The sequence below is a fragment of the Pseudophryne corroboree genome, chromosome 1 (genome assembly GCF_028390025.1).
Source record: "Pseudophryne corroboree isolate aPseCor3 chromosome 1, aPseCor3.hap2, whole genome shotgun sequence".
In the NCBI taxonomy this organism is placed as follows: Eukaryota; Metazoa; Chordata; class Amphibia; order Anura; family Myobatrachidae; genus Pseudophryne; species Pseudophryne corroboree.
This window is the reverse complement of record NC_086444.1, coordinates 87965925-87985910: the sequence shown is the minus strand read 5'-3', so window position 1 is coordinate 87985910 and position 19986 is coordinate 87965925. Positions and strand designations below refer to the sequence as shown.

General features: G+C 48.0%; 1 protein-coding gene across 1 annotated transcript in view; it reads left to right on the top strand.

Annotated features, from left to right (window-relative positions):
• Positions 1-19986, top strand: part of LOC135059170 (complement component C9-like) — a 72023-nt gene that overhangs the window by 46462 nt on the left and 5575 nt on the right. The window contains exons 7-8 of the mRNA XM_063963890.1: positions 836-1014; positions 2644-2872. Coding sequence (XP_063819960.1) covers positions 836-1014; positions 2644-2872 — 408 coding nt within the window. The remainder of the gene's footprint in view (positions 1-835; positions 1015-2643; positions 2873-19986) is intronic.

The window sequence follows — 19986 nt, the reverse complement described above, 5'->3', positions numbered from 1 at the left end:
TGCATGGTGCAGCCTGCCCCTGACAGGTGTGTCTACATCTAGTAACAGGGTACTCTGCGGCACTTACTAGGCTACCCCTCTGCACTGTTATGTCCTGGACATAGTGTGTGACATAAGCAGGAATGCCAAAGCCAGTATGGCAACTCAATCATAAGGATGTGCCCCACTGTACTGTTAGCCCGTGGGGGCTTTAGGTACACCCGGGGATTGTTAGGGTTAGGTTGCGGGGGGCGGGAGTGGGGAAGGGTTAGGTGTAGGCTGCTAGGAGGGGGTTAGGTTTAGGCACCACAGGGGAGGGTTAGTGTTAGGTTGCAGGGGATGGAAGGGTTTAGGTTTGGGCACCCCAGGGGAGGGTTTGGGTTAGATTCTCTCCTTTGGGATGCTGCGGTCGGTCATCACAAATGCCGGCAAAGCATATCACACCCAGCGTATATGTGTGTGTGTGTGTGTGTGTGTGTGCGTGTGTGTGTATACATGTGTGTGTATGTGGGGACCCTAAGAGCCTGCAGCAGGTATCAATTCATAAAAATGTATCAGAAATCCAGGGAGGGGACACTTCCTGACTTTCGCCTCCGGGCGCCTGGTACGAACTTACGCCACTGTGTGGAACTATATATCCCAGCATTCCCTGCCACAGTTTTAGCATGACCTAACAGCAAAACTGTGGCAGTGCATTCTGGGATATGTAGTTCCACATCATCTGCAGTGCCACAGGTTGCCTACCCCTGCCACAAAGAAAGCTACTGTACCTTGCAGAATAGAAGGATATTGGCGATACTGTGCGATTTGTTTATTCATCATTTTGTGACATTAAATATGTATGTGTTTGCTACAGATGGAAAAAACACTTCTGGGGTAATCGAGAAGACCATCTCATTTGTGGAAGGAGGACAAATAGATTTTACTACAATTCTAGAAGAACAACTCTCTAAGAGAGAGAAAGAAATTGATGCTGAATTCTTTTCTAAGTGGGCTTCGTCCTTAATAGATGCACCAGTGACTATAAAACAAAAGGTAGCAGAATGATGTCATCATTCAAGATTCTCAAGTATAGTAGTTAGACGTTCATAACTTTCAATCATATAATCAGTGATGTATCTGTAAAGAGTGAAGGGGGTGCAGTATAGACAGACACATGGGTGCAGGGAGCACCAACCAATTCACCATTGTGGCTGCCCATTATGGTACTGTAAGCATTACTCATACCCCTTTCACATCGCACAAATAACCCGGTATCGACACGGCATATTGCCGTGTCGAAACGGGTCAGTGTGCGATGTGAAAGCTCCTTTGCTGAATTAGCGGGTCGCCTGACCCGGTAATTCAACCCGGTAAAAAAGAAGGGTTATTACCGGGTTGATTACCGGGTCAGGCGCAGTGTGAATGGGAGTCGTTCCGATGCGACACGGCTCCCATTCACAGCATAGGCAGAGGCGGCGCAGGAGATGAGCTCATCTCCCAGCGCTGCCTCCACCCCCGCCCCTGCTGCTGCTGCGCCCCCCGCTGCTATGGCAACCGACCCGGTATATTGCGGGGTCGGAAAGCCAGCAAAGGAGCGCAAATGCCGGATCCCACCCGGTAAGGACACATTTCTCTTACCGGGTGGGATCCGGCATTTGCGATCTGAAAGCAGCATTATTTTGTGCTTGATAGCAGGAGCAGGTTCTTCCGGCAGCACAGAGTTCCTGGGAAAGTAGTCTTCCTGTAAAAAGTTATGCGTTTTCTTTGCTGTTAAACACTATAGAGGAGATGTATTATGCCTTGGAGAGAGATAAAGTGGACAAGTTGCCCAGTGCAACCAATCAGCACCTAACTGTCATTTCATAGGTTGTGGTAGATAAATGACAGAATCTGATTAAGGGGTACATTTACTAAGCAGTGATAAGAGCGGAAAAGTGAGCCAGTTGAGAAGTTGCCCATGGCAACCAATCAGCACTGAAGTGACATCTATAATTTGCATACTATAAAATGATACAAAGCTGCTGATTGGTTGATGGGGAAATTTCTCCACTGGCTCACTTCTCCGCTCTTATCACTGCTTAGTAAATGTACCCCTTTGTGCTTGGGGCAGCTTCTCCACTTTATCTCTCTCCAAGCCTGGGTACATCTACTAAATCTTGGACCAGCCTCGTTTCCTAGAAATAGTTTATATTGGTACACTTAAAGACCTGGGCACATTTTTAAACTGTGCTACGCTATTATCACCATGAATGGCCTTATATCCTCAAACTGGGCCAGATGTACTAAGCCTTGAAAAGTGATGGGGACATGTACTAAGCAGTGATAAAAGTGGAGAAGTGAGCCAGTGGAGAAGTTGACCATGTCAACCAATCAGCTGCTCTGTGTACGTTTATAGTATTCAAATTATAGTATGCAGCATACGTCTATGCTGATTGGTTGCCATGGGCAACTTCTTCACTGGCTCACTTCTCCACTTTTATCACTGCTTAGTACATGCCCCCCTAAGTGGATAGTAATAAAGTAACAACCAATCAGCTCCTAACTGCCATGAGTTCTGATTCCCCCCTACACTCTTATGTTTGCTTGTTGTGCCACTTTGACTTTGGCAGTGAGACCAAAAGCGTAAAAAGACTTTGTGTTATGCACCTGCTTCAGTAAATGTTCTGTTTTCTTTCTCCACAGCTCCAACCAATTTATAGTCTCGTTCCTGTTGACTTACACAACGCCTATAACAAAACAAAGTTCTTGGAGAGAGCCATTGAAGACTTTATTGAGGAATACAGTGTGTGCAAATGCCAGCCGTGCCAGAATGGCGGCACTGTGGTGCATATTGATGGGGAATGTGTGTGTACATGCCCTCTGCAATTTACTGGCCTAGCCTGCCAGACACTAAAGAAAGAGGCGTTAAAGAGTAAGTGATTTGTGCAAACTCTACAACAACGTGTTTCATAACACTTACAAAGAATTTCAGTGCAACAAGATTCGGCTTGGGATTTGTCCGAATCCTTAAGATTTGAGTTTGAACAGATATCTTTGAATTCGGACAGTAGATACAGAATCTTGATTATAGTAGACTGTTTTGTGCAGGATAAAGAGCCAGTGGCCCTCATTCCGAGTCGTTCGCTCGCAAGGCGAATTTAGCAGAGTTGCTCACGCTAAGCCTACGCCTACTGGGAGTGTATCTTAGCTTCTTAAAATTGCGACCGATGTATTCGCAATATTGCGATTACAAACTACTTAGCAGTTTCAGAGTAGCTTCAGACTTACTCGGCATCTGCGATCAGTTCAGTGCTTGTCGTTCCTGGTTTGACGTCATAAACACACCCAGCGTTCGCCCAGACACTCCCCCGTTTCTCCGGCCACTCCTGCGTTTTTTCCGGAAACGGTAGCGTTTTTATCCACACGCCCCGAAAACGCCGTGTTTCCGCCCAGTAACACCCATTTCCTGTCAATCACACTACGTTCGCCAGAGCGAAGAAAAAGCCGTGAGTAAAAATACTATCTTCATTGTAAAATTACTTGGCGCAGTCGCAGTGCGAATATTGCGCATGCGTACTAAGCGGAATTTCACTGCGATGCGAAGAAAATTACCGAGCGAACGACTCGGAATGAGGGCCAGTATTTCCAGTGGCTGATCTATAGATGACATTTTATAAATTAGTATTCCGCTGCTCAGATTCTAAGAAATAGGATTTGGATTAGGGGGGTAATTAAATTTCAGACCTGATCGCTGGGGAGCGATTTTTGCAGCCCTGTGATCAGATAGTCGCCACCTACAGGGGAATGGTATTTTAGCTGTGCAAGTGTGCGAACGCACGTGTAGCAGAGCTGCACAAACTGATTTTGTGCAGTCTCTGCGCAGCCCAGAACTTACTTAGCCGCTGCGATCACTTCAGCCTGTTCAGGACCGGATTTAATGTCAGACCCCCTCCCTTCCAATGCTTGGACATCCAGGAGATGTGGCCATGTCCCTCCCCCTAAAAAGTGGCACCACACGCTGCACAGAGTGACATCTGTGACCACAGCAACCCTGCGGCAATTGACCAAGGCCATTTAGTACCCACCCCCCTCACAGCGCCGCCACTGTTCCACCACAGCATGCCCAGCTGCGCTTGACCCTTGCTCACATTACCAGAAGGCCCATGGCCACTGGCATTGTAAAAATTGGGACAATCCCATCAAAATAGGGACTGATGGGAAATATAACGTTGCATGCAATAACCTGATATATACAGATGTATCCACAAACACCTTTCCCCATTTAAGCCGTATGGCTAAATTAGTCATGCAATGGAATCTTAAGAAATGCTACTGTAATCTGCTACTTTATATGCGTTCTTTTACGACACAAATTTTTTTTTTAATTACCTACCGGTAAATCCTTTTCTCGTAGTCCATAGAGGATGCTGGGGTTCCATTTAGTACCATGGGGTATAGACGGGTCCTTTGGGAGCCACTGACACTTTAAGAGTTTAAGAGTGTGGGCTGGCTTCTACCTCTATGCCCCTCCTACCAGACTCAGTCTAGAAACCGTGCCCGAGGAGACGGACATACTTTGAGAGAAGGAGATACAGATAGTGGTGAGATACACACTAGCTCACACCCAATTAAAAAACCATGCTGATCAGCATGCAACATGGAGAAACCATGCTAACCAGCATGCAACATGGAGAAACCATGCAAAACCGCATGTAACATGAAGAAACCATGTCAACCAGCAGGTAACATGAAGAAACCATGCTAACCAGCAGGCAACGTGAAGAAATCATGCCAACCAGGATGAAACATGAAGAAATCATGCCAACCATCATTAGAGATGAGCGCCTGAAATTTTTCGGGTTTTGTGTTTTGGTTTTGGGTTCGGTTCCGCGGCCGTGTTTTGGGTTCGAACGCGTTTTGGCAAAACCTCACCGAATTTTTTTTGTCGGATTCGGGTGTGTTTTGGATTCGGGTGTTTTTTTCAAAAAACACTAAAAAACAGCTTAAATCATAGAATTTGGGGGTCATTTTGATCCCAAAGTATTATTAACCTCAAAAACCATAATTTACACTCATTTTCAGTCTATTCTGAATACCTCACACCTCACAATATTATTTTTAGTCCTAAAATTTGCACCGAGGTCGCTGTGTGAGTAAGATAAGCGACCCTAGTGGCCGACACAAACACCGGGCCCATCTAGGAGTGGCACTGCAGTGTCACGCAGGATGTCCCTTCCAAAAAACCCTCCCCAAACAGCACATGACGCAAAGAAAAAAAGAGGCGCAATGAGGTAGCTGTGTGAGTAAGATTAGCGACCCTAGTGGCCGACACAAACACCGGGCCCATCTAGGAGTGGCACTGCAGTGTCACGCAGGATGGCCCTTCCAAAAAACCCTCCCCAAACAGCACATGACGCAAAGAAAAAAAGAGGCGCAATGAGGTAGCTGACTGTGTGAGTAAGATTAGCGACCCTAGTGGCCGACACAAACACCGGGCACATCTAGGAGTGGCACTGCAGTGTCACGCAGGATGTCCCTTCCAAAAAACCCTCCCCAAACAGCACATGACGCAAAGAAAAAAAGAGGCGCAATGAGGTAGCTGTGTGAGTAAGATTAGCGACCCTAGTGGCCGACACAAACACCGGGCCCATCTAGGAGTGGCACTGCAGTGTCACGCAGGGTGTCCCTTCCAAAAAACCCACCCCAATCAGCACATGATGCAAAGAAAAAGAAAAGAAAAAAGAGGTGCAAGATGGAATTATCCTTGGGCCCTCCCACCCACCCTTATGTTGTATAAACAAAACAGGACATGCACACTTTAACCAACCCATCATTTCAGTGACAGGGTCTGCCACACGACTGTGACTGATATGACGGGTTGGTTTGGACCCCCCCCAAAAAAGAAGCAATTAATCTCTCCTTGCACAAACTGGCTCTACAGAGGCAAGATGTCCACCTCATCTTCACCCTCCGATATATCACCGTGTACATCCCCCTCCTCACAGATTATCAATTCGTCCCCACTGGAATCCACCATCTCAGCTCCCTGTGTACTTTGTGGAGGCAATTGCTGCTGGTCAATGTCTCCGCGGAGGAATTGATTATAATTCATTTTAATGAACATCATCTTCTCCACATTTTCTGGATGTAACCTCGTACGCCGATTGCTGACAAGGTGAGCGGCGGCACTAAACACTCTTTCGGAGTACACACTTGTGGGAGGGCAACTTAGGTAGAATAAAGCCAGTTTGTGCAAGGGCCTCCAAATTGCCTCTTTTTCCTGCCAGTATAAGTACGGACTGTGTGACGTGCCTACTTGGATGCGGTCACTCATATAATCCTCCACCATTCTATCAATGTTGAGAGAATCATATGCAGTGACAGTAGACGACATGTCCGTAATCGTTGTCAGGTCCTTCAGTCCGGACCAGATGTCAGCATCAGCAGTCGCTCCAGACTGCCCTGCATCACCGCCAGCGGGTGGGCTCGGAATTCTGAGCCTTTTCCTCGCACCCCCAGTTGCGGGAGAATGTGAAGGAGGAGATGTTGACAGGTCGCGTTCCGCTTGACTTGACAATTTTGTCACCAGCAGGTCTTTCAACCCCAGCAGACCTGTGTCTGCCGGAAAGAGAGATCCAAGGTAGGCTTTAAATCTAGGATCGAGCACGGTGGCCAAAATGTAGTGCTCTGATTTCAACAGATTGACCACCCGTGAATCCTTGTTAAGCGAATTAAGGGCTGCATCCACAAGTCCCACATGCCTAGCGGAATCGCTCCGTGTTAGCTCCTCCTTCAATGCCTCCAGCTTCTTCTGCAAAAGCCTGATGAGGGGAATGACCTGACTCAGGCTGGCAGTGTCTGAACTGACTTCACGTGTGGCAAGTTCAAAGGGCATCAGAACCTTGCACAACGTTGAAATCATTCTCCACTGCACTTGAGACAGGTGCATTCCACCTACTATATCGTGCTCAATTGTATAGGCTTGAATGGCCTTTTGCTGCTCCTCCAACCTCTGAAGCATATAGAGGGTTGAATTCCACCTCGTTACCACTTCTTGCTTCAGATGATGGCAGGGCAGGTTCAGTAGTTTTTGGTGGTGCTCCAGTTTTCTGTACGTGGTGCCTGTACGCCGAAAGTGTCCCGCAATTCTTCTGGCCACCGACAGCATCTCTTGCACGGCCCTGTCGTTTTTTAAAAAATTCTGCACCACCAAATTCAAGGTATGTGCAAAACATGGGACGTGCTGGAATTGGCCCAGATTTAATGCACACACAATATTGCTGGCGTTGTCCGATGCCACAAATCCACAGGAGAGTCCAATTGGGGTAAGCCATTCCGCGATGATCTTCCTCAGTTGCCGTAAGAGGTTTTCAGCTGTGTGCGTATTCTGGAAAGCGGTGATACAAAGCGTAGCCTGCCTAGGAAAGAGTTGGCGTTTGCGAGATGCTGCTACTGGTGCCGCCGCTGCTGTTCTTGCGGCGGGAGTCCATACATCTACCCAGTGGGCTGTCACAGTCATATAGTCCTGACCCTGCCCTGCTCCACTTGTCCACATGTCCGTGGTTAAGTGGACATTGGGTACAGCTGCATTTTTTAGGACACTGGTGACTCTTTTTCTGAGGTCTGTGTACATTTTCGGTATCGCCTGCCTAGAGAAATGGAACCTAGATGGTATTTGGTACCGGGGACACAGTACCTCCAACAAGTCTCTAGTTGGCTCTGCAGTAATGATGGATACCGGAACCACGTTTCTCACCACCCAGGATGCCAAGGCCTCAGTTATCCGCTTTGCAGTAGGATGACTGCTGTGATATTTCATCTTCCTCGCAAAGGACTGTTGAACAGTCAATTGCTTACTGGAAGTAGTACAAGTGGGCTTACGACTTCCCCTCTGGGATGACCATCGACTCCCAGCGGCAACAACAGCAGCGCCAGCAGCAGTAGGCGTTACACGCAAGGATGCATCGGAGGAATCCCAGGCAGGAGAGGACTCGTCAGACTTGCCAGTGACATGGCCTGCAGGACTATTGGCATTCCTGGGGAAGGAGGAAATTGACACTGAGGGAGTTGGTGGGGTGGTTTGCGTGAGCTTGGTTACAAGAGGAAGGGATTTACTGGTCAGTGGACTGCTTCCGCTGTCACCCAAAGTTTTTGAACTTGTCACTGACTTATTATGAATGCGCTGCAGGTGACGTATAAGGGAGGATGTTCCGAGGTGGTTAACGTCCTTACCCCTACTTATTACAGCTTGACAAAGGGAACACACGGCTTGACACCTGTTGTCCGCATTTGTGGTGAAATACCTCCACACCGAAGAGCTGATTTTTTTGGTATTTTCACCTGGCATGTCAACGGCCATATTCCTCCCACGGACAACAGGTGTCTCCCCGGGTGCCTGACTTAAACAAACCACCTCACCATCAGAATCCTCCTGGTCAATTTCCTCCCCAGCGCCAGCAACACCCATATCCTCCTCATCCTGGTGTACTTCAACACTGACATCTTCAATCTGACTATCAGGAACTGGACTGCGGGTGCTCCTTCCAGCACTTGCAGGGGGCATGCAAATAGTGGAAGGCGCATGCTCTTCACGTCCAGTGTTGGGAAGGTCAGGCATCGCAAACGACACAATTGGACTCTCCTTGTGGATTTGGGATTTCAAAGAACGCACAGTTCTTTGCGGTGCTTTTGCCAGCTTGAGTCTTTTCAGTTTTCTAGCGAGAGGCTGAGTGCTTCCATCCTCATGTGAAGCTGAACCACTAGCCATGAACATAGGCCAGGGCCTCAGCCGTTCCTTGCCACTCCGTGTGGTAAATGGCATATTGGCAAGTTTACGCTTCTCCTCCGACAATTTTATTTTAGGTTTTGGAGTCCTTTTTTTTCTGATATTTGGTGTTTTGGATTTGACATGCTCTGTACTATGACATTGGGCATCGGCCTTGGCAGACGACGTTGCTGGCATTTCATCGTCTCGGCCATGACTAGTGGCAGCAGCTTCAGCACGAGGTGGAAGTGGATCTTGATCTTTCCCTAATTTTGGAACCTCAACTTTTTTGTTCTCCATATTTTATAGGCAGAACTAAAAGGCACCTCAGGTAAACAATGGAGATGGATGGATTGGATACTAGTATACAATTATGGACGGACTGCCACAGTTAGGTGGTATAAAAAAACCACGGTTAGGTGGTATATATTATAATAATAATACAATTATGGATGGACGGACTGCCTGCCGACTGCCGACACAGAGGTAGCCACAGCCGTGAACTACCGCACTGTACACTGGTTGATAAAGAGATAGTAGTATACTCGTAACAATTAGGATGACACTATGACGGTATAAAGAATGAAAAAAAAACCACGGTTAGGTGGTAGGTATATAATAATAAATAATACAATTCTGGTCGGACGGACTGCCTGCCGTGTGCCGACACAGAGGTAGCCACAGCCGTGAACTACCGCACTGTACACTGGTTGATAAAGAGATAGTAGTATACTCGTAACAATTAGGATGACACTATGACGGTATAAAGAATGAAAAAAAAAACCACGGTTAGGTGGTAGGTATATAATAATAAATAATACAATTCTGGTCGGACGGACTGCCTGCCGTGTGCCGACACAGAGGTAGCCACAGCCGTGAACTACCGCACTGTACACTGGTTGATAAAGAGATAGTAGTATACTCGTAACAATTAGGATGACACTATGACGGTATAAAGAATGAAAAAAAAACCACGGTTAGGTGGTAGGTATATAATAATAAATAATACAATTCTGGTCGGACGGACTGCCTGCCGTGTGCCGACACAGAGGTAGCCACAGCCGTGAACTACCGCACTGTACACTGGTTGATAAAGAGATAGTAGTATACTCGTAACAATTAGGATGACACTATGACGGTATAAAGAATGAAAAAAAAACCACGGTTAGGTGGTAGGTATATAATAATAAATAATACAATTCTGGTCGGACGGACTGCCTGCCGTGTGCCGACACAGAGGTAGCCACAGCCGTGAACTACCGCACTGTACACTGGTTGATAAAGAGATAGTAGTATACTCGTAACAATTAGGATGACACTATGACGGTATAAAGAATGAAAAAAAAACCACGGTTAGGTGGTAGGTATATAATAATAAATAATACAATTCTGGTCGGACGGACTGCCTGCCGTGTGCCGACACAGAGGTAGCCACAGCCGTGAACTACCGCACTGTACACTTGTTGATAAAGAGATAGTAGTATACTCGTAACAATTAGGATGACACTATGACGGTATAAAGAATGAAAAAAAAAACCACGGTTAGGTGGTAGGTATATAATAATAAATAATACAATTCTGGTCGGACGGACTGCCTGCCGTGTGCCGACACAGAGGTAGCCACAGCCGTGAACTACCGCACTGTACACTGGTTGATAAAGAGATAGTAGTATACTCGTAACAATTAGGATGACACTATGACGGTATAAAGAATGAAAAAAAAAACCACGGTTAGGTGGTAGGTATATAATAATAAATAATACAATTCTGGTCGGACGGACTGCCTGCCGTGTGCCGACACAGAGGTAGCCACAGCCGTGAACTACCGCACTGTACACTGGTTGATAAAGAGATAGTAGTATACTCGTAACAATTAGGATGACACTATGACGGTATAAAGAATGAAAAAAAAACCACGGTTAGGTGGTAGGTATATAATAATAAATAATACAATTCTGGTCGGACGGACTGCCTGCCGTGTGCCGACACAGAGGTAGCCACAGCCGTGAACTACCGCACTGTACACTGGTTGATAAAGAGATAGTAGTATACTCGTAACAATTAGGATGACACTATGACGGTATAAAGAATGAAAAAAAAACCACGGTTAGGTGGTAGGTATATAATAATAAATAATACAATTCTGGTCGGACGGACTGCCTGCCGTGTGCCGACACAGAGGTAGCCACAGCCGTGAACTACCGCACTGTACTGTGTCTGCTGCTAATATAGACTGGTTGATATTTAAAGAGATATTAGTAGTATACAACAATACTATACTGGTGGTCAGGCACTGGTCACCACTCCTGCAGCAAAAGTGTGCACTGTTAATTAATATAATTGTACTCCTGGCTCCTGCTAACAACCTGCAGTGCTCCCCAGTCTCCCCCACAATTAATTATAAGCTTTTAATTTATACATTGATGACTGTGCAGCACACTGGGCTGAGCTGAGTGCACACAGACTGAGTCACACTGTGTGACTGACTGTGCTGTGTATCGTTTTTTTTTTCAGGCAGAGAACGGATATAGCAGAGAGAAGTGAACGGATATATTATATTAAATAAAAGTTAACTAGCAACTGCACTGGTCACTGACTGTGGTAAACTAACTCTGTCTGCGACTCTGCACAATCTCTCTCTCTCTATCTAATCTATCTCTATTCTAATGGAGAGGACGCCAGACACGTCCTCTCCCTATCAATCTCAATGCACGAGTGAAAATGGCGGCGACGCGCGGCTCCTTATATAGAATCCGAGTCTCGCGATAGAATCCGAGCCTCGCGAGAATCCGACAGCGTCATGATGACGTTCGGGCGCGCTCGGGTTAACCGAGCAAGGCGGGAAGATCCGAGTCGCTCGGACCCGTGAAAAAAAACATGAAGTTCGGGCGGGTTCGGATTCCGAGGAACCGAACCCGCTCATCTCTAACCATCATGCAACACGAAGAAAACTTGTTATCTAGCATGAAACAGGAAGCAACCATGCCAATCAGCGAAACCATGCTAACCATGCATGAAAGAGGAACAGCAACAGCTGAACCAATACTTAACCAAGTAGCAACGCAGGAAAACGAAGCACTGGGTGGGCGCCCAGCATCCTCTACGGATTACGAGAAAAGGATTTACCGGTAGGTAATTAAAATCCTATTTTCTCTTACGTCCTAGAGGATGCTGGGGTTCCATTTAGTACCATGGGGAAGTACCAAAGCTCCCAGTACGGGAGGGAGAGTGCTGAGGATCCTGCAGAAAGGAGTGAACAAACTTTAGGTCCTCAGATGCCAAAGTATTGAACTTATAGAACTTCAGCAAACGTGTTCGACCCCGACCAAGCAGCTGGTCGGCAAAGCTGTAAAGCCGAGACACCCCGGGCAGCTGCCCAGGAACAACCCACTGTACGAGTAGAGTGAGCCTTAACCGATCTTGGACATGGCAGGCCTGCCGTAGAATAAGCATGCTGGATAGTAAACCTGATCCAGCGAGCAAATGTCAAGTGTTGGGATCATAAAGGACAAACAGAGCCTCCGACTACCTGTGATGAGAAGTCCACTTCACAGAAACTTTCAAAGCCCTCACAACCTCCAAGGACTGTGAGGTAATTGAGGAGTCAGTAGCCACTGGCACCACAATAGGTTGGTGAAGTGAAAAACTGACACAACCTTTGGAAGAAATTCTGATGCGTTCTGAGCTCAGCTCTATCTTCATGGAAAACCAAGTAGGTGGTCTCTTGCATGACAATGCCCCCAATTTCGACACCCGTCGAGCAGATGCCAATGTCAACAGTGTGACCACCTTCCAAGTTATAAACTTGACGTCCACCTCCTGTAACAGCTCAAACCAATCCGACTGCAGGAACTGCAGCACCACCTTAAGATCCCAAGGTGTCGTAAGAGGCACAAAGGGTGGCTGGACGTGCAGAACACCTATCAAGAAAGTCTGAACCTCAGGGAGAGCAGCCAATTATTTGTGGAAGAAAATAGACAAGGCCGAAATCTGGACCTTTATGGAGCCCGAGCATAGGCCCACCACCACACCTGCTTGCAGCAAGAGGAGAAACTGTCCTAGTTGAAACTCCACCGAAGGAAACTTCTTGGATTCACACCAAGACATGTACTTTTTTCAATTGCGATGGTAATGTGTAGGCGTTACCCTCTTCCTAGCCTGTATCAGGGTTGGAATGACTTTGTTCGGAAAGCCCTTCCGAGCTACGATCTGGCGTTCAACCTCCATGCCGTCAAACGTAGCCGTGGTAAGTCATGATAAGCGAACGGCCCCTGTTGCAGAAGGTCCTCGCGAAGAGGAAGAGGCCTCTGATCTTCCAGCAGTAACGCCAGAAGATCCGCATACCAAGCATTTCTTGGCCAGTCCAGTGCAATGAGGATCGCCTGAACTCTTGTTCTTTTTATTAGCTTGAGAATCCATGGGATGAGTGGAAGTGGAGGGAACACTTACACTGACTGGGACACCCACTGAGGTACCAGGGCGTCCACCACCACTGCTTGTGGGTCTCGTGACCTGGAACAGTACCTCCGAAGCTTCTCGTTGAGACGAGAGGCCATCATATCTATCTGAGGTACACCCCATCGGCTTGTTACCTCTGCGAATACCGCCGGGCGGAGGCCCCATTCTCCTGGATGGAGATCGTGTCTGCTGAGGAAGTCTGCTTCCCAGTTGTCCACTCCCGGAATAAAGATTGCTGATAGCACCCGCGCATGCTCATCTGCCCAGAGGAGGATTATTGTCACCTCTGACATTGCAGCCCTGCTCTTCGTTCCGCCCTGCCTGTTTATGTAGGACACCGCTGTGACGTTGTCCGACTGAACCTGAATGGCTTGATCTCGCAGAAGATGTGCCGCTTGTAGAAAGTCGTTATACAGGGCCTTAAGATCCAGAATGTTTATTGGAAGGAGAGATTCCTGAACTGACCGCTTTCTTTGGAAGTTTTCCCCCTGAGCGACAGCTTCCCACCCCCTGAGACTTGCATCCGTGGTGAGATGAATCCAATTCTGAATCCCAAATCTGCGGCCCTCGAGTAGGTGAGAAGTTTGCAGCCACCAGAGGAGTGAAATTCTGGCTTTCGGTGACAGGCGTATCCGCTGGTGCATGTGAAGATGAGATCCTGACCATAAGACCAGGAGATCTAGTGGGAAAGACCGTGCAAGGAATCTTCCGTACTGTTGAGCCTCTTAGGAGTCAACCATCCTCCCCAGAAGGCGGATGCACTGATGAACCGATAGCTGGGCTGGCATCAGGACATCCCGGACCATTGATTGGATCACCAACGCTTTCTTCCCCGGTAGAAACAGCCTCTGCACTTCCGTGTTGAGAATTATCCCCAGGAAATAATGCCTCCTTATCGGCTTCAAATGCAAAATTGGAAGCTTCAGGATCCACCCAAGACAGTTGATTTGAGAGAGCAACATTTCGTAACAACATCTCCCTGGAGGATTTTAAGGTCGCCCAGATATGGAATTATGTCCATTCCTGGTTTATAGTGCAGGAGTATAAAGGCTGCCATGGCCCTGATGAACACCCCTGGTGTTGTGTAGAAGCCAAGTTCAGTGTTTGGAACTGGAAGTGACATAGTTGAAGTGCAACCTTAGATAGGCCTAGAGAGGCGGCCAGATTGGAATGTGAAGTACCCACCGATATCCCGGGATACCAGGAATTCCTCTACATCTCGGGCATAGATCAACACTCCCAGACTGCATCCCGAATTGAACACCCACCAGTAGGGAATCAATGACCCCAGGTTTGAATAGTAACCCCTGTTACGTAAATGAGGTGGAACTGGAATAATGACATTAGTTTGACAAATGATATGATAGCTTCCAGCAGTAGTGCACTTTCTGCCTGAGAAGCCAGTAAGCCTGATTTGAATAATCTGTGAGGCGGGAATACTAGAAATTCTAGTCTGCACCCCTGGGCAACCCAACTGTTTCCAGGGGTCTAGGCAGGATATCGCCCAGATGTGTTACTGAATCTCTTTAGTCTTGCTCCCACCTGCCTGATCCCCAGGCAGTGAGGTCCACCGACAAACCGAAGGGTTTGAAAAAGGCCGAATTTGAAATCCGTCCCTGGGATCCTGGCGGCGCAGGTTTACTGGATTTCGCCAATGTCCTTTAAAGGAAGTGGAGGAATATGTGGAATCACGTTTGAAGGAATTGCAGTGTAGGTGTAGGATATAATTTTCTGGTCTTTGCAGCTGTGGAAGGAAGACATACCGACTTACCCGCAGTTGACATGGATAATCACATATCCCATGCGTCCCAACAGGGTCTTACCTGTGAAGGGAGGACCTGTCATACCTTACTCGGATTCTGTATCCGCAGTCCATTGGTGTAGCCACCATCCCCTGCGTGTCGAAACTGCCATAGCAGTGGTCCCTGCGTTTTGCAGGTCAATCTCCTTCATGATGTCTAGCTGTGAAGCCTGTTGAATCCTGTATGTGACATAGAAACAAGTACAAGTCACTTCTAAACATAGAATCTAAATCATCAAGTAAGGAGCCTGACCACGTTACAATAGCCCCAGAGATGTACGCAAAAGTGGGTCTCCGAGTCACACCTGCAGCAGTGTACAGTATTAGAGATTAGTCTCAATAGGTGATCAGCCTTTACGGAGGTTGTACCATCTTTGACAATTTAGACACTCTATAGCAGGGGTGGGGAACCTCCGGCCCGCGGGCCGTATAAGGCCCGCAAAGCCGTTTGCCCCGGCCCACCCGCTTGTGTCAGTGAGACACGCCGCCGTTCAGTCCGGCGGCAGCGTGTCTCAGCTGTCAGGGCAGGGAGGAGAGCGCGGCTATGTCGGGCGACAGCGGTAGGACTTCAAACCAGCCACCGGTTCGTGAGCCAATCAGAGCTCGCGGACCGGCAGCCAATCAGGAGCCGCCGCTGCCGGTCCGCGAGCTCTGAATGGCTCACGAACCGGCTTGTTTGCAGTACTACACGCCGCCGCCCGACATAGCTGCGCTGTACTCCCTGTCCTGACCCCCTGCCAGCCGAGACAAGCCGCCGGATGGAGCAGCAGCAGCGGTAAGCAGCACAGTGGGGTGGGGGGGCACTGTGGGGACATTTGTGGATCTAGCACTGTGGGGGCATTTGTGGTTTTGGCACTGTGGGGGCATTTGTGGATCTGGTACTGTTGGGGCATTTGTATACCTGGCACTGTGGGGGCATTTGTGGATTTGGCACTGTGGGGGCATTTGTGGATTTGGCATTGTGGGGGCATTTGTATACCTGGCACTGTGGGGGCATTTGTATACCTGGCACCGTGGTGGCATTTGTATACCTGGCACTGTGGGGGCAATTGTGGATCTGGCACTGTGGGGGTAATTGAGGATCTGGCACTGTGGGGGCATTTGTGGATCTGGCACTGCACTATTGGGGGCATATGTGTATCATGTCCCATTTTAATTGGCCACACCCATTGTTTGGGCGCACAGTACCTCTAAGGGGCAGATCTACTGGGGGGCAGGGTAATTTTTTAAGTTGAGAATTTTTGTATTGCCCCCGAAGGATTTTATAAAAGGTAGTAAAAAGGTTCCCCACCCCTGCTCTATAGGGATGTGGATAATAACTCTGGGTGTACTCAGGTTTTCCCAAATAAGGAGTCTAACGCCCTACACAGTGGGAAGACATTCATTATATACACATAATAATATTCCTCATCCCTAATAGCCTCAAACATATGTTAGACCCCCTCATATATATGCATTATATGGACAAGTGTACACTTTCTCGGGTACGGACTTGGGGCGAGAGGCACAGTTGGGATTTGAAACCCCCCAGTTCTCAAAACTGTGGCTTCTACCCAGTATGGGATATATTTGATCTAATATAATTTAATGTACACCTTATGGAGGCCACCCCAGGGGGAACTTTCACCGAAGCCTGAGATGTGTACAGTTTTGAGCATGGTATAGACTCCCCAGGAGAAGATATACATTCTGCAGTACAGGACAAAGTCCCTTAAACATGGTAAAGTGGATTACAGGAAAATGTCAACACAGTCCCCCCCCCCCCCCCCTGCCCCAGAATATCTTAAGAGAGTCACAGAGCACAAGAAGCCAGCCACAGTGCGCCCTTATAGGCTTTTATAAAGATTAAAACCCAGCTGACTAGCGTAACCTTAACGGGGTAGCTAGTGCATAATATCACTCCCCCCTTGTTTATAACACCTTATACCTCAGTGCATACTTGCCTACCTGACCCTCTCCATGAGGGAGAAAATGCTCTGTTCCTGGACTTTCCTGGTAATGTATGATTGCCATCACCTGTGGTGAGCTAGTTAATTGATAAGAAAGGTGTTTCACCACAGGTGATGGCAATCATACATTACCAGGAAAGTCCAGGAGCAGAGCATTTTCTCCCTCATGGAGAGGGTCAGGTAGGCACGTATGCCTCAGTGTAGTTATGTGGAGGACAGTGTTCCCTGTCAGCGTGTGTCTGCAGGGAGAAAATGGCGCTGGTTAGTGCTGGATCCGCTCTGAGGAGAAGCTCCGCCCCCTGTAATGGCACGGCTTCCCGCACTTAGAGATTATACTGGCCTGAGGTAATTTTTGCAGCAAACAGTGGGTTAGACCTTGAAAGCTATGTTTGATCAGTGTAGGGTATCGCGCTGGCCCAGGATGCCCCTCACAGCACCGTACACAGTGTGCCGCTGAGCCTTCCGAAGCGCAGCCTGTCAGAGCTACGCTCCCACCCTTGTGCCGCCATTCTCGCCGGGGACCCGCTTACCGGGACTCCGGCGTCAGATTCACCACTTTTCTTTCTTCTGGCTCTGTTAGGGAGTGGCGGCATGCTGCAGGAGTGAGCGGTCGCCTCGGGCGGCTAACGATCATCACCCTCAGTGTCCTGTCAGCGGAGATAGTGGCCATTAACCTCTCCATTAACCTCTCTGGGTTGGACACTACTCCCCCCCTAAGTCCCACGAAGCAGGGAGGCTGTTGCCAGCAGCCTGCCTGTAAAAATAAGAATTTACTTACCGATAATTCTATTTCTCGTAGTCCGTAGTGGATGCTGGGGACTCCGTCAGGACCATGGGGAATAGCGGGCTCCGCAGGAGACAGGGCACATCTAAAAAGCTTTTTAGGTCACATGGTGTGTACTGGCTCCTCCCCCTATGACCCTCCTCCAAGCCTCAGTTAGGTACTGTGCCCGGACGAGCGTACACAATAAGGAAGGATCTTGAATCCCGGGTAAGACTCATACCAGCCACACCAATCACACCGTACAACTTGTGATCTGAACCCAGTTAACAGTATGATAACAAAACGAAGTAGCCTCTGAAAAAATGGCTCACAACAATAGTAATAACCCGATTTTTGTAACAATAACTATGTACAAGCATTGCAGACAATCCGCACTTGGGATGGGCGCCCAGCATCCACTACGGACTACGAGAAATAGAATTATCGGTAAGTAAATTCTTATTTTCTCTAACGTCCTAGTGGATGCTGGGGACTCCGTCAGGACCATGGGGATTATACCAAAGCTCCCAAACGGGCGGGAGAGTGCGGATGACTCTGCAGCACCGAATGAGAGAACTCCAGGTCCTCTTTAGCCAGAGTATCAAATTTGTAAAATTTTACAAACGTGTTCTCCCCTGACCACGTAGCTGCTCGGCAAAGTTATAATGCCGAGACTCCTCGGGCAGCCGCCCAGGATGAGGCCACCTTCCTTGTGGAATGGGCATCTACATATTTCGGCTGTGGCAGGCCTGCCACAGAATGTGCAAGCTGAATTGTACTACAAATCTAGCGTGCAATAGACTGCTTAGAAGCAGGAGCACCCAGCTTGTTGGGTGCATACAATATAAACAGCAAGTCAGACTTTCTGACTCCAGCCGTCCTAACTATATATATATATATATATATATATATTTTTAGGGCCCTGACAACGTCTAGTAACTTGGAGTCCTCCAAGTCCCCAGTAGCCGCAGGCACCACAATAGGTTGTTTCAGGTGACAACGCTGACACCCCTTTAGGAAGAAACTGGAGACGAGTCCCAGTTCTGCCCTGTTCAAATGGAAAATTCTAATATGGGCTTTTGTAAAACAAAACCGCCCATTCTTTTTGACAATCGCCTGGCCGAGGCCAGGACTAACAACATGGTCACTTTCCATGTGAGATATTGGTCAACAGCATGGTCACTTTCCATGTGAGATATTTCAAATCCACAGATTTGAGCGGTTCAAACCAATATGATTTTAAGGAATCCCAACACTATGTTGAGATCTCACGGTGCCCCTAGAGGCACAAAAGAACTGTATATGGAATACACCCTTTACAATCTGGACTTCAGGAACTGAAGTCAATTTTTTTTGGAAGAAAATCTACAGGGCCGAAATTTAAATCTTAATGAACCCCAATTTGAGACTCAAAACACTCCTGTTTTCAGGAAGTGCAGAATCGACCTAGTTGAATTTCCTTCGTGGAGCCTTCCTGGCCTTACCCACGCAACATATTTTCACCACCTGTGGTGATGACGTTGTGCGGTCACCTCCTTCCTGGCTTTGACCAAGGTAGGTATGACCTCTTATGGAATGCCTTTTTCCCTTCAGAATCCGGTATTCAACCGCCATGCCGTCAAACGCAGCCGCGGTAATTCTTGGAAAAGACATGGTACTTGCTGAAGCAAGTCCCTTCTTAGCTCCACAGGCCCTTAGTCCTCTGTGAGCATCTCTTGAAGCTCCGGGTACCAAGTCCCTCTTGGCCCATCCGGAGCCACTAGTATAGTTCATACTCCTCTATGTCTTATAATTCTCAATACCTTGGTTATGAGAAACAGAGGAGGGAACCCATACACTGACTGGTACACCCACGGTGTTACCAGAACATCCACAGCTATCGCCTGAAGGTCTCATGACCTGGCGGAATACCTGTCCCGTTTTTCGGGCGGGACGCTATCATGTCCACCTTTGGTCTTTGCCAACGGTCCACAATCATGCTGAAAAACTTCCCTATGAAGTTTCCACTCTCCCGGGTGGAGGTCATGCCTGCTGAGGAAGTCTGCTTCCCAGTCGTCCACTCCCGGAAAGAACACTGCTGACAGTGCTATCACATGATTTTCCGCCTAGCGAAAAATCCTTGCAGTTTTGTCACTGCCCTCCTGCTTCTTGTGCCGCCCTTTCTGTTTACGTGGGCGACTGCCGTGATGTTATCCCACTGGATCAATACCGGCTGACCTTGAAGCAGAGGTCTTGCTAAGGTTAGAGCCTTATAAATTTGCTCTAAGCTTATTTATGCAGAGAGAATTCTCCAGACTTAATCACACTTCCC